Below are 12,374 nucleotides of genomic sequence, written 5' to 3' on the forward strand. Positions count from 1 at the left end.
TAAAACACAGCCTCCCTATATTTTCCTCATTGTCGCTGCACTTAGCTTTGAATGGACTGATCAAATGGTAGGAAACCATTATGTGCATAATACTAACGGTGACCAACATTTACTGAGCACCCACCATGTGGCAGGCCCTAAGCTGGGTGCTTTATGCACATTATCATCTTTGCTAGATATGGCTGCCACAGATAATCCACATCAAAGAAGCTCCCAGAGTTGATGGCGTCCTTGAAGTCATTCTCAGAGGATGACCCCACAGCCAGTCTTGAGAAGTCTTGAGCCCTGCTCTTGGGCTAAGTGACAGCCTCTACTTTCCCCTAAAAGAAAGGGATTCTAAGAAAGGTGGCGATGCTTCTACTTTCTGGAACTCCTCTCTTTCCCCGGGTTTTTGGCCCCTGTTAGTCCTAGAGACCCCATCCCTACTCCTTGCCTCCTCTGGCTGGAGTGGTTACCTCACCTTGAATGCCGCACCTTCATCGCTGCTCTGGATTCGCAGGAGAATGCCCAGGACTGTGGTGGCACCTCGGACACCTCGGCCTCACTCTCCCTCCTCCTGCTGCCTCTGTGTACCTGGGCACTACCAACCCAGCTGCTGCGGTGACCCCCACCCAGTCTGACCTCTGTTTTGACAAGGTGATCCTTCCAGAGACATTTTAAAGAGTCAACAATTGATGTGGGATCTACTTCACTACAGTTGGGTTATCACACAGGTCAGTGCTATCTCAATCTTGAGCTAATGGTCACTGCCTCCTGAGGTTGCTGGATGGAACCAGAAACCACTTCCCAAAGACCTTCCAGGATGGCTGGTACCACCCACCCCATCTTGATGGGCATTCTTCCATCCTTCCTATCTCCTCTTTGAGAGTCTAACATGAGCTCAACTTGGACACAGACAAAAGAATTTAGTTCCATTTATTCTCCAGAAGTCCGGACCCACGAAAACAACGTCAGCCGTTTCTAATGAATTTGGTTGGTCTTCAGTAGAACCCAAGGTCTTGAGAAAGAGGAGCAGAATGAGGCCAACAGCACCAACAGCAAAAATGAGACAAAGAGAAGAGGAGACAAAGCTTGAAATATAGCTTCCTCAAAGTGAGGCACATGGTCCAGGCAGCTCGATTTCCTTGCTGCTGCTCAAAAAAGTTCTAACTAACTGTGTGTGTGTTGGGGGCGGGGGGGGGGGGAGGCACGCAAGCCTGTGTTCAGAATCCTTTTACATCACCATGGCTGCATGTGATGTCTGCAAATTAATGCTATTAAAACACTTCTAAAAACACTTTTGCAAAGCCGTAACTAAGGAAATTTTGCATCTAAGAAAAAGCCAATACGGTGAGGTATACAGATATTGCATTGGAAGGTAACATGAGCTCAGCGGAAGCGATAGGAATAGCTCAGCGAGCAGAGAAGCCCCAGGGAAAGTAGCCCTTCACAGCGGCATAGTGAGGGGTCTTCTGAGAGCTAACTCTGGAATCCCTAGGAGGTCCAGGTCCCATGATAGTCTTTTTCTGGTCACAGATCTACAAAAGAGACTACCTGGCTCTGTTCCTGGGGTTAGAACTTTTGGGAACATTCCAATTTGCCAAGCAAAGGCCACCAGGAAGGGTGCTATGTTTGGGAACTCACTGTCCACATATATACCTCCTCCAGGGTCTTGAGGTCCTGGAGTTTTCTCCTTTCTCCCCCTCAGATCTGGCTCCTGAGAGACAGCACTGTGAGAGCAACATTAAAGGTAGGACTGGGTAGAAATCTGGGATGGCCTCAGGTCTTTCAGTTTAAACAACCTCCAATGAGGAGGTCTAGCCAAGCCCCAAATGACAGGCAAAGACAGCGCACAGGGCCTTGAGGGACCTTCTTCTCAGACCTCCACACTTCAAAGTACAAGTTTCCCACCAGAAATTGGCCCCACTTCTCTCTAGAGTAGGCCAACTCACTAAAACATTCATTATTGTGTTTCGACACAAACACACGCATTTGTAAAATGCTGTATATTGATTACATAATGTTATTTCCGTTACCATTTAAGTCACACAACAATCCTGTGAGGTAAGAATTAACAGCCTGTTTACAGCTGAAGAAATCAAACCTCAGAGAAAATAAGGGATAGACTCAAGTTCACTCACTCAGTTTAAGTGGCAGAGTGGAAGGAACAGGTAGGGTTTACATGTACAATGGAAGTAACCACTATTAACTCATTCAACACAACGCCCCTCCGAAGCAGGCCCTGGTATTAGTCCCATGTTAAAGACTAAGAAACTGAAGCACAGAGTTGAAAATTGACTTCAAATTATTAGAAAAGTATTGTGAGGTTTGAATGTGATAGTCACATGATATGCCTATTATTATTACCTTGTTTCATGGAAGAGGGGACCAAGAAACTACAGGTTAGATGCACGGAACAGCAGGCAAAGGTTGTTAAGTGTGCATCTGGCACAGGTGGGTGAGTAAGCAGCAGGGAGCCCTCCCTCCCCAGGATTCCAGCCCCACCCTGCAAGGGCCACAGCCATTCATGTGCCTTTCTGTGGCGTTAACAAGTCTTCAGGCCTCCAACGGCATCTGATCTCAACTACTGCCTCCCAGACACCGACTGCTGGTATCTCTCTAGGACAACAATCTGGTGTTGTCTTTTGAAAGGATCGTCTTCACCATCCAACAAGGGAGAGCATTTTCAGGTAAATTTATCAACTATTTTAGCCATATAGTTTAAAACCAAGCTTAGGAAGCGCTGGCCTCGTTTTGTCCGCTTCATTCCATCTCTGCACGGCCAGGAGGGGACTATAAGGTCTGGAAATCCCTTTAGGAACCATTGGAACAAAGACCACTTCTGATAAACTAGCCTTGCTCTCTAGCTTGGAGAACAGACTATTCTTGTGAGTTTTGCCTTAGAAAGTCAGAGCTATTCTTCCTCTTTCTACTTTTAACAAAATCACTAAAGGACAGCAGGTGGCAGCCTGTGTCAAGCTAAAGAGCCATAGCCTCGATTTCAGAGGAACGAAGTTAAAACCAAAGTCATTTAATAAATGAGAAGAGTTTGGGGTACAAAATCTTGAAATCTGTTTTCTTATAAATGTTGCACATCTTTGGATGACCAAGAACTCAAGACTGCTATCAGATCCTCCTTCCTCAGTACAGGGACATAACTACTAAATCCACCTAATAATGTTATGTATTTTAATAGCTGTGCTTTCAGGTAAAATGCTTCACCAGTCACTTCATAATACTAAGTGAAGTTTCAGTTCAGGAGGGCAAGAGAGTGGACACATCTTAAAGTCAGAATTGTAAATATGAGGGAAGGAGTCACTGACCACAATGGGAGGAATCAGAGCAAGAGTTTGGGAGAAATGCTAGCCAGTCGCTATGAGAAATTTGAGAAATGGTGATCAGTAAAAACATCTCGGAGGAAGATGCAAAGATTATTTTATAAGCCCCATTTAACAAAAGAAAACAGGCTAGGGAAATAAGCGACTTCTTTCCTGTCTTCTGGCAAATGGCAGAACTGGGCTCTGAACCTACCTCTCGTTTCGAGGTCAGTGTGGCCAAGTCAGGGATGGAGGACAGTAACGAGAGGCTTTTGTGGTCGCGCAGCTGGATTCTCTGCTTTTCTGGGTTCACTGAGTCCATTCCATGCCATCACAAGCAAAAGTTACAATAGCCAGACTAACCTTGTTTCACTAAGTCAAATATTTGAAGGCAGGAAAAGTTAATACATTAGGACACAGGGAGTAGTGGCCCACAGTTCATTCCCACTGAGGGATGGAAAATACAGAATGTACTGTAACTGAAGCAAAATATTCTAGATATGAGGAATTAATTCTGGGGTAATTTTAAAGCAACACTGTCCACAGGCTTCTCTAGGCCACCCAGAGCCCTAGCATTCTTATAAAGTCAAAATTCAAACTTGTCCTTACCTATTTCCAATATCCACAAACCGCACCTGAGAAAGTGGGCACTGAAAGCTTGTAGCAAAAAGCTAGGAAAAAACCAAATGAGCTATTTGTAGGTCTAGCTTATTTTTCAAGAGCAGAATTCCATCCATTGTTTGACACCCAGATAGTATATGGCAAACCCTTAAGTTTTACCTGTACTTAAAAATCAGAGCTCAGAGTGGAGCTATTATCCCAATACTGGAAATTCCCCTGCAAAAAACTAAATTTACGTAAGACAAAAGGGTTGGGATTCCTCTTCTTTCTTAAATTACAGAGGGGTTAAAAATCCCCAGAACTTTTAAGTCAATATACATGAGACAATTTAAGATGAATTTTCTTCTTAGAGTGCTGGCACAAGAGTCAGCCTTAGCCTTTCTAAGCCTGTTTTCTCACCAAAGGGAGTTGATCAGTTCATAGGGTGGTGGTCATGATTATGAGGTACAGAGTCCTTTAAGAGATCCCTTTTTGCATATGTTCATCATGTTAGGTATTATATTTATAAACTCTAATAAAGAACTGGCCCTTGGAGTTAGCTCTCCCCTCCATTCTTGACTTGGTCAGAAAGGTGGGAGAAAGTGAGTTGGGCATAAGCACTTTGATTTGTATAGATTAGAAAGTTTCTGAAAATTCACGTAAGCCTTGGGGAGGTAAGCAGAGGAAGTAAAAAAATACACAACAAAAGTTCCATCAGGGTTTTTTTATTGGAAGTTGAGAATACAGCAAGTAGGGAAATCCCATGGTGAATGGAACCATTGTACAGATGCCTTTCTGAAATGCCAACCTTCTATGATCCCCCAAAATGTGCTTTGTGGCTTCGGCAATTTATAAAGGGAAAGGGAAAAAATACTGAAAAAGGCCACTATTTAATGATGATAGAATGAAGCTGTAGAGGTCCTAATCTGCTTAGGGCCAAAAAAGAAAATTAAAAATCTGCAGAGAACAAGCCAGCCTCTGAGTGCTGAGAGTAAGGCATTCAGGCGCCAACCTGGTGAGTTCTCAGCGAGCACTGTAAGACCCAGTGCTCAGTGAGGCTGCTGGTAGTGAGCTGCACAAAGACATACACACGTAAATGGGTGCGCGCGCGCACACCCACACACACACACCATAAAGAGGGAGATTTTTACTGGATTATACATTGTTGATGTTAAATTTCATTTTTCTTAGGGGTTTGTGCTATGTTGAACTAGATTCAGCTCCTCCTTTGGGCTGTGGGGCAACTGGGCCCAGAGACTGCGACCTCTGTTGGTGTTTTTTTTCAGGGCTGCATCTTATACCCCATATCCCAAAGTGCATGACCAAAGAGCAAGTCTGGCTTCGGATATGTGCTGTTGCTTCCATGGAGTTAAGTGAGCTTCCTTCCTGATGGCACTGTCTTGCTGAACTATTTCTCCTCAAAGGGAGTAATACTGCTCTGTCAGGCACTGCGCCAGTTCACCCACTGAGTCTTTTGCTGGGATCCACCTAGAACCTAGGGCAATGACCTAGAACCAAAATACTCGTAAGTTCTTCCCAGCTTTTGCTGGTTCCCAGCTTTTGCTGGAGATCAGAAGAGGAGAGAAAGGAGAAAAAGAACTGAGAAAACCCTATACTAAATAAGTAGAAAATCCTTCCCATAGTCCTAAACACCAGTTGTGGATGCCAGCCCCCATTGCTTAGGGCCTTGATGTTTAGTTCTAGTATCCATAATCCCCAGGATGTAACTTAATCACCTGAAGTCTAAGATAGAAGACAGTAAGTAACCTAAGACTCAAATGCTTGTTGGATGGTTCACCTATGAGCCAAGATCAGAATTCTGTGAACCAGAGCCTCCCCTTGCCACTCTCCCTGACACAACAGAGTACTTCTGGGACACTTGCGATCTTTTACTTCTAGCCACTCTTCAACTAAACTTTAAAGATTCTACCAGACTCCCTGACAATAACATATGATTTCCTTTGCAAACTGCCCCCATGCTATCCCTTAAAAACAGGGTTCAGAGACTGCTGATAACTCCACAGTGGGAACTGGGCCCTGCTTTACAAGAGTTCCACTGGCTTTTTTGTTCAAGGAGAGCTGATATGTCTGTCATACTGAGGCTCACCAAGACAGTGTGTCACAGGTGAAACTCATCTTTCCTAATCCAAAGGAAGCACTCTCCCAACCTATGTCAATGAGCTCAGGAGGCACCTGAACAAGGCAGAATCTCTTTTGTGGCTGGTTCCATGTCAGTAACTATGATGCCAGGAAAATGCCAATTTTTATTCCCAGGAAGAAGAAGGATGGTCAGGGCAGTGATTTTAATAGAGGGAAGTTTCCAGAGTATTTCAAAGCTCCATAACAAGGATATGGAGAACTGTCACATCCTTGCAATCAGATAAAAATCACCACAAAATTGAACAGGATGACAGGAAGTAATCAGATCAGCCCCTGTGTTAACATTTCCAGAGCTCTTCCCACTATCTCCACCACCCCTTTGCCAGCATAATTGACTTTCCCAAGCAGGTGGCCCTACTCCTTAGAAGGTCATCAGCATGAGAAACAAGTCAGTCTCTCAAAGGACACCTTAACTAGAGCCTTTAACACATCCTATTAGCCATTCACATGCTACTTCCACTGAGAAAATACACACCACCTCACTCTACCTCAGGACCCCCAAAGGCCCTCAGGCATGAGAGTGGTCATGTGATCACTGGGCTGGGGCTGTACTCTCTGCCCCACCAGGGTCCAAGGTATGTCAGCCTTTAGAAGGCACCTTGGTGCACCAAGGCATTTTACATTCTGGGGCTATCACCTCCTACAGTCACTTTGTGCAAAATTGAAACAGTGTGTGGTACTTGCATGTTTCACTCTATACAAAAATTCTCCCTCCCTCCCCTACCCTTTTTAAACATTTATATAAATTCTTATTTAAACAGTAAGTTAGAAATCTTATTTACATTAATTTCTTTGTTCTCCCAAAAGAACATCTAAAATCACACTCCCACCCCTTAATAGGATATAAATGTTCACCTAAATCGGTTTTGTATTATTGTTTTAAGAAGAGAGAAAGGGAGAAGAATGAACCATCAGCTAAACTGTTTCTCCATCTTCTACAAATAAATAAGATATGGATAAGAAGCCAGTTTGCCCAGGGTCTTGCAGAGCCCTCAATCAATAAATCCTAAGACTATGTCAGGGTTTGGGCCATTTCTCCTTTTCTCCAAATTGATGCACTACATCCTTTGAGGTATGATTTATTTTTTTTTTCTTCTCAGTCACGTGCCACGTGGAGCCCCTGGGGGTGTCAAAGCCCATGAGGCTGTCAGAGTTTGGGAGCTCCTCTGGTACTGGCATCAATAGCCAGTAAGGGAGGCCTGCAGGCGCTGCAGGCCCTGGTTCAGGGTCATGGTCCCTGGCTAGTGGTAGGTATCACAGTGCGTCCTCTTCACTGCAGCCTCCGCCAATCATGAAACGGAACTCCTGGAGGTTTGAGACACCATGGAAATGAACAAAAGCGCCAGCAACCACGAAGATGTGAAATAGCTGATGAGAGTGAAACTGGAGGCAAAAGAAAGGGGGGAGGAGTAGAGAAAACCCATACATTATTAAAAGTCTGCGAAAGATTTTTAAGATCATTTATACTGAGCAGAGGTCAGGGAATGGAGGTGACAGAGCTCAAATCTGAGGTATCCACAGGGCTTGGAACATCCATTAGGCATATCACATTCTGCTGAACTGAAGAACAGCTGTCCCCAAAGAAATCAAGGTGCTGCCACTATAGTCTAGACATGAAAATGTGCACACTTAACACTGGAGTATCTGATGAATTCAGGGGCAAATGACATACACAGACTCTTGTCACCAGGTCACAAAGGCCCCAAGGGTCCCTTGATGTCTAGCAGTGGGCTACAGTTAGACAGGCATTTTCCTCATTGCTGATGAATGTTTTTGTCATGCACTAAAGCACCAGCGCTACAGTCATTTAAATGTTGCTCTCTATTTGAAAAACTAAAGGGATTTCCAGGATTGGGTACAAGGTTAAAACCTATGGTGGCTAGAGTTTCCTCCAGCTCTACGACTCTGGAATTACATGAACAACATACTGTATCAAAAGACTAGTAAAGCAAGGCCTTTTGCTTCCTTCTCAAGTAAAAAGTTGGTCTACAAACATGTGATATTATTTCTGATTTAACCTATTCCACTGAATGCTAGTTCACATCTCAAAAGGGGTTCTCAAATGCTCGGTGTACCAAAAACAACTTCAAAATCACACTATTCTCTCGTTATAGTCTCGAAATGAAAAAGTACAGCGGCAAAAGAGTATTTATCCTTGGGAAAGACACTGATTTTAGAAGTGTAAACTAGAAGGATCCATAAGTCATAGTCAGAGAGATGTTTCCTAGGAAACCAAAGGGAATTCATTCTCCCAAAAAAGGGAGGCAAGGTAAAAATCTCTCCATATTAATGTCAAAATTATGAGAAGGCAAACTCAGAGATAAATCAGCTCATTTGAAGCTCAAAATACTGCCTAAATTATCATTATCTTCATTTTACAGATAGCTAAACTAAACTTTGAAGAGACTAGATGATCAACTTAGTCTATAATAATCAGCAACAGGTTGAGGAACAGAATGCCAAAGGTCAGATGTCATATCAAACAGCACTCCAACTCTATACTGTTAAAACATGTCAGGCCATCTTCTGTTAAAAAATTTTCCATCTATTGGTCCCTTATATTTTCTTTTCCCTTTCTTGTTCCTTTTCTCTTACCACTTACCACAATTTAGTTATATCTACCACCCATTCCAACCAAACATATATATACACTCAATCTCTCATCATAAACCGCTAAAATTTGGTGATCGAAAAGGACTTAGGTAAGAATCTGGACCTCGGTAAAAATCTAGTCCATCACCTTCATTTCATAAGTGAGGAAACTAAGACAAAGGATGACTAAATGACTTGCCAATACAGTGCAGTATACAGAAGCATAGAGTCTGATATTAGACTAGCCTGATTCAAATTCTACTCCTAAGACATAACAGCCAGGCACACTGTACAAGTTACCTAATCTCTTTAAACCTCACTCCCGAATCTGTAAAATGAAAACATTAGTAACAGGTTGTCATATATTACAGGGCTAATGTGTTATTAAATGAGGTAATCCATGTAAAGCGCTCACTTAGTACTATGCTAGGCACCAAGTAAGTGCTCAATAAATGTAGTTACTATTGTACTTACCATCCGGAGAAACACAACTAATAAGATGGTAAAATCACTCAATTCTGAGTCAAAAACTTTTTCAAATATTTCACTTCTCAGTCTGCCAAATAACCCACTAAGATATGTATGTACACACAATAATCACCCCTGAGCATACTTACCCAGATGTCACACTTGCCAGGAAAGAAGCGTTCAGGGATGCGAGCAGCGTACAGGGCAGCTCCCGTGATATAGAGGCCGGCCATTAGCAACAACCAGCCAATCTGTCCTATGGTGGCAGCCTTTAGGAATCCCTCCGAGATGACATAGTGCAAGGCAGGAATGATTCCACTCAGGCCTAGACCCAAAAACACTCCTAGGAATCACAAGAAAAGAATAAAGCAAAAATGCAGAAGAGAAATAAGGAACAAGAAGTAAGTATTACAGCAAAGAACCAGTAATTCTGTAAACTGACCATTTCAAAGTAGGATGTAACATTAGCTTCTTGTTTGAATGGAAAATGAAGGTTCCAGACAAGAAAGCACAGCTATGCTCTAAAAGATAGATCTATTTACAAATGCAAGGAACCCTCCTCTGCTGAGAGAAGCTTAACTTAACAAGTCAGCAGTCCTCAAAGCATTTAGAATTATGTTGCAAACTGTTTTAGGAAGACAGCTCTAGGAGTTTGTTTAAAACTCAGCTAAATGCTGCCTCTTTATAGACACCGGTTGTGATACAGAGCAATTTTACATATTTTATCTTCCCTTTAAAGCAACAGGTATTCCTGAGGTGAAAGTGGGAAGGGGGGGGGGGTGGCCAATGAGAGAGTGAGAGGTGGAGGTGAGAAAACAAAAGGTAATTATTGGTTCTGATGAATCCCCAAAATATTTTTGGGAACCACAGCTAGAACCAAACTCAGCTAGAGGTTCCTCCCTCCAAGCCTTGTCCTCATTTCCCAGAGAGGGAGAGGGAGGGGGAGGGAAGGGGAAGAGGGAGGGGAAGAAGAAGGAGGAGGAGGGGGAGGGACAGAGGAAAGGGGAGGGCAGGAGAAAGGGGAGGGGAGGAGAAAAGAGGAAGGGAGGGGAAGAGAGAGGGGAGAAGAGAGGAGGGAGGGGTGGGGGAAGGGGGCAGACAGATGCTTGTGAAAGCTCCCAGGCCCAAAAGCACCAATCAGATGCAGAAGTCCATCGGTCACTTTACCAAGCCCTACTGCCTTCAAAATCATCTGCAGCAGAGTTTTTCAAACTTCTGGACATGACCCAGGTTATAAGATCAACTAAGTGAGTCTAGATCAGCATTTTTTAAATTAACTAGAATAAAATAACAAATATCAGCCTGTGTCACAAGTGGATGTTACAAGTGGAAAGTTAAGCATACTTTGTAAAAAGTTTCGTAATCGATATTTTCGTAAATCTATACATATATGTACGTTTATATACATATTTGTATACATACACGTGTGTTCAGGGTTGTAAGAGAAAATGTCATGATCAAAAAAGTTTGAAGGCAACTGATCTAAAACCACTTTGAAATCTATGTCAACCAATGAACCACATGAACTCCCTGCAAGGGCCATAACTGCTCCTACATTTTGACACAGAGACTTAAAAATGATCCTTGCAAAACAACCATTTGGTAAACTTTCTCAAAAGACAAGGAGCTTACTGCTTGCTTTAGACATTACCAAATAAGGTGCTGGTATGCAACGACATATGTATGCACATATGCATACTCATAAATAAAACGGGCATCTAAAAGAGAAGAGGAAAATGGCAATGCTCATCTCACATAAGAAAGGAATCAAGCAAGCCTAAATAAAAACTACTTCCTACCTCTATACTTCACTAAAGAAAAACCATCTGATCCTGTTCTTTCACTTGTTCTTTTCCTCTATCAGCAACGGCTGCTAATAATGGTCTTGGCTGTCACTAAGTCAAAGGCTCAGGAATTTGCTTCTTCTGATGTGTATAAATAGCAGGACATTCAGCACTGCTAGCAAAGTCGTTCCTATCTCACGTGCTCAAGCAGGCTTAACACCACAGTTAAGTACTACTAGAAAGCCAACCATGACCACTACTCTTGCTCATATAAACACTCAAAAAGGGAAGAGAGTAGAGTGCCATAACAGTGATCATTAACAAAGTTAATTCTAACTTCTAACCTTCAAACCATGGCTTGGATTTTAATACTAAATGTTTTTGGTTTTTTTAAGGTTAAAAGGAAAAACACTCCTTTTCATACTTCTCAGTAGACACTGGGTTTAGTACTGGGAAAAGAAAATTCGAGACACAGCCTGGGCTATAAGGAGGGCCCAGTCCAGTAGGAGACAAAAAAGCATGTCTGTTAACCTCATACTCCTACAGGAAGGCTCAACCAAGGCACTCTGAGGCTTTTGACTTTCCATATGATCTCCAGCTAAATAGACATTATCCTAAACATAAAAAATCTCTTTATCTCTACAACAGAAGAGATGTGTGGTGCCCATTGTAGTAGAACACAGTCTTATTTACCTAAGCAGATTACACATTTTAAAATAAAAATACAAAACAAAAATGACAACAAAAAAAAGGAAAAAATCACTAAAAAAATACATTTCAAGCTGAGAGTAAGAGGAATTATTGTTTGTTTTACAAAGGTTATGGAGCCCCTGCCTTACCAACAGTGTATGGCCATAAACTCAAGTAAACATAGTCCAAAACAAATCAGCTCACATAGCTCACTACTACCTCTCCCCGTCAACTCTAATGCTTTAAGACAACTAATGAACACTACTACATTAAAAGCCCCTCAAGAACAGAAACTATGATTTATTAATCTTTGCACCATAAGTATATAGCATAATGCTTGGCAAATGGTAGACTTTTAATAAATAACTGGTAAATAAATAAATGTCCAGTATAAAACCTCCACATGCTCTTCTTACCTGCTCTTACTCCTCGATACTGAGGAGTGGCAAACATGTCCCACTGGGAGACTATAATGGCTGCGATGCCCAGCACACAGATGACAATCAAGTAGATGAAGCAAGGTTGTGGATTACAGTAGAAAGAATAATAAAGCCAAGGAACGAAACTTCCCATAATCAGAAGAGCAATACCAGAGTAATCCAGTCTAGAATAGGGGGGAAAAAGTCCATTTAATAATAAGTATTACTGCTCACTACATGTTCCAATTAATTCCTCAAGACATGAACTAGCAACAATAGCTAAGAGGCAAATCAAGGTGCTTGCTTTCATTTGTTTTTTTAAAAATTCTCATCAGGTGGTAGAGGATTCCGCCAACTCTGCTGGA

At 42.4% G+C, this 12,374-nt stretch overlaps 2 protein-coding genes across 7 annotated transcripts in view; one reads left to right on the forward strand and one right to left on the reverse strand.

Annotated features, from left to right (window-relative positions):
• CACNA2D4 (calcium voltage-gated channel auxiliary subunit alpha2delta 4) overlaps positions 1 to 1,276 on the forward strand; it is a 130,294-nt gene extending 129,018 nt beyond the window's left edge. Inside the window, exon 38 of the mRNA XM_011367884.2 lies at positions 500 to 1,276. Coding sequence (XP_011366186.1) covers positions 500 to 604 — 105 coding nt within the window. The 3' untranslated portion in view covers positions 605 to 1,276. The remainder of the gene's footprint in view (positions 1 to 499) is intronic.
• Positions 1,277 to 4,605: 3,329 nt separating this feature from the next.
• The window catches only part of ADIPOR2 (adiponectin receptor 2), a 72,165-nt gene continuing 64,396 nt past the window's right edge, over positions 4,606 to 12,374 (reverse strand). For 3 of the 6 annotated variants that reach the window (XM_011367808.2, XM_011367810.2, XM_011367811.2), the window contains 3 exons: positions 12,007 to 12,194; positions 9,266 to 9,459; positions 4,606 to 7,439 (listed from right to left, as the gene is read on the reverse strand). In XM_011367808.2, coding sequence (XP_011366110.1) covers positions 7,311 to 7,439; positions 9,266 to 9,459; positions 12,007 to 12,194 — 511 coding nt within the window. In that variant the 3' untranslated portion in view covers positions 4,606 to 7,310. The remainder of the gene's footprint in view (positions 7,440 to 9,265; positions 9,460 to 12,006; positions 12,195 to 12,374) is intronic. The other 3 variants (XM_011367809.2, XM_023535200.1, XM_023535199.1) reach the window with 2 other exon arrangements.

This window comes from Pteropus vampyrus, unplaced genomic scaffold (assembly GCF_000151845.1).
Source record: "Pteropus vampyrus isolate Shadow unplaced genomic scaffold, Pvam_2.0 Scaffold137, whole genome shotgun sequence".
Taxonomy (NCBI): domain Eukaryota; kingdom Metazoa; phylum Chordata; class Mammalia; order Chiroptera; family Pteropodidae; genus Pteropus; species Pteropus vampyrus.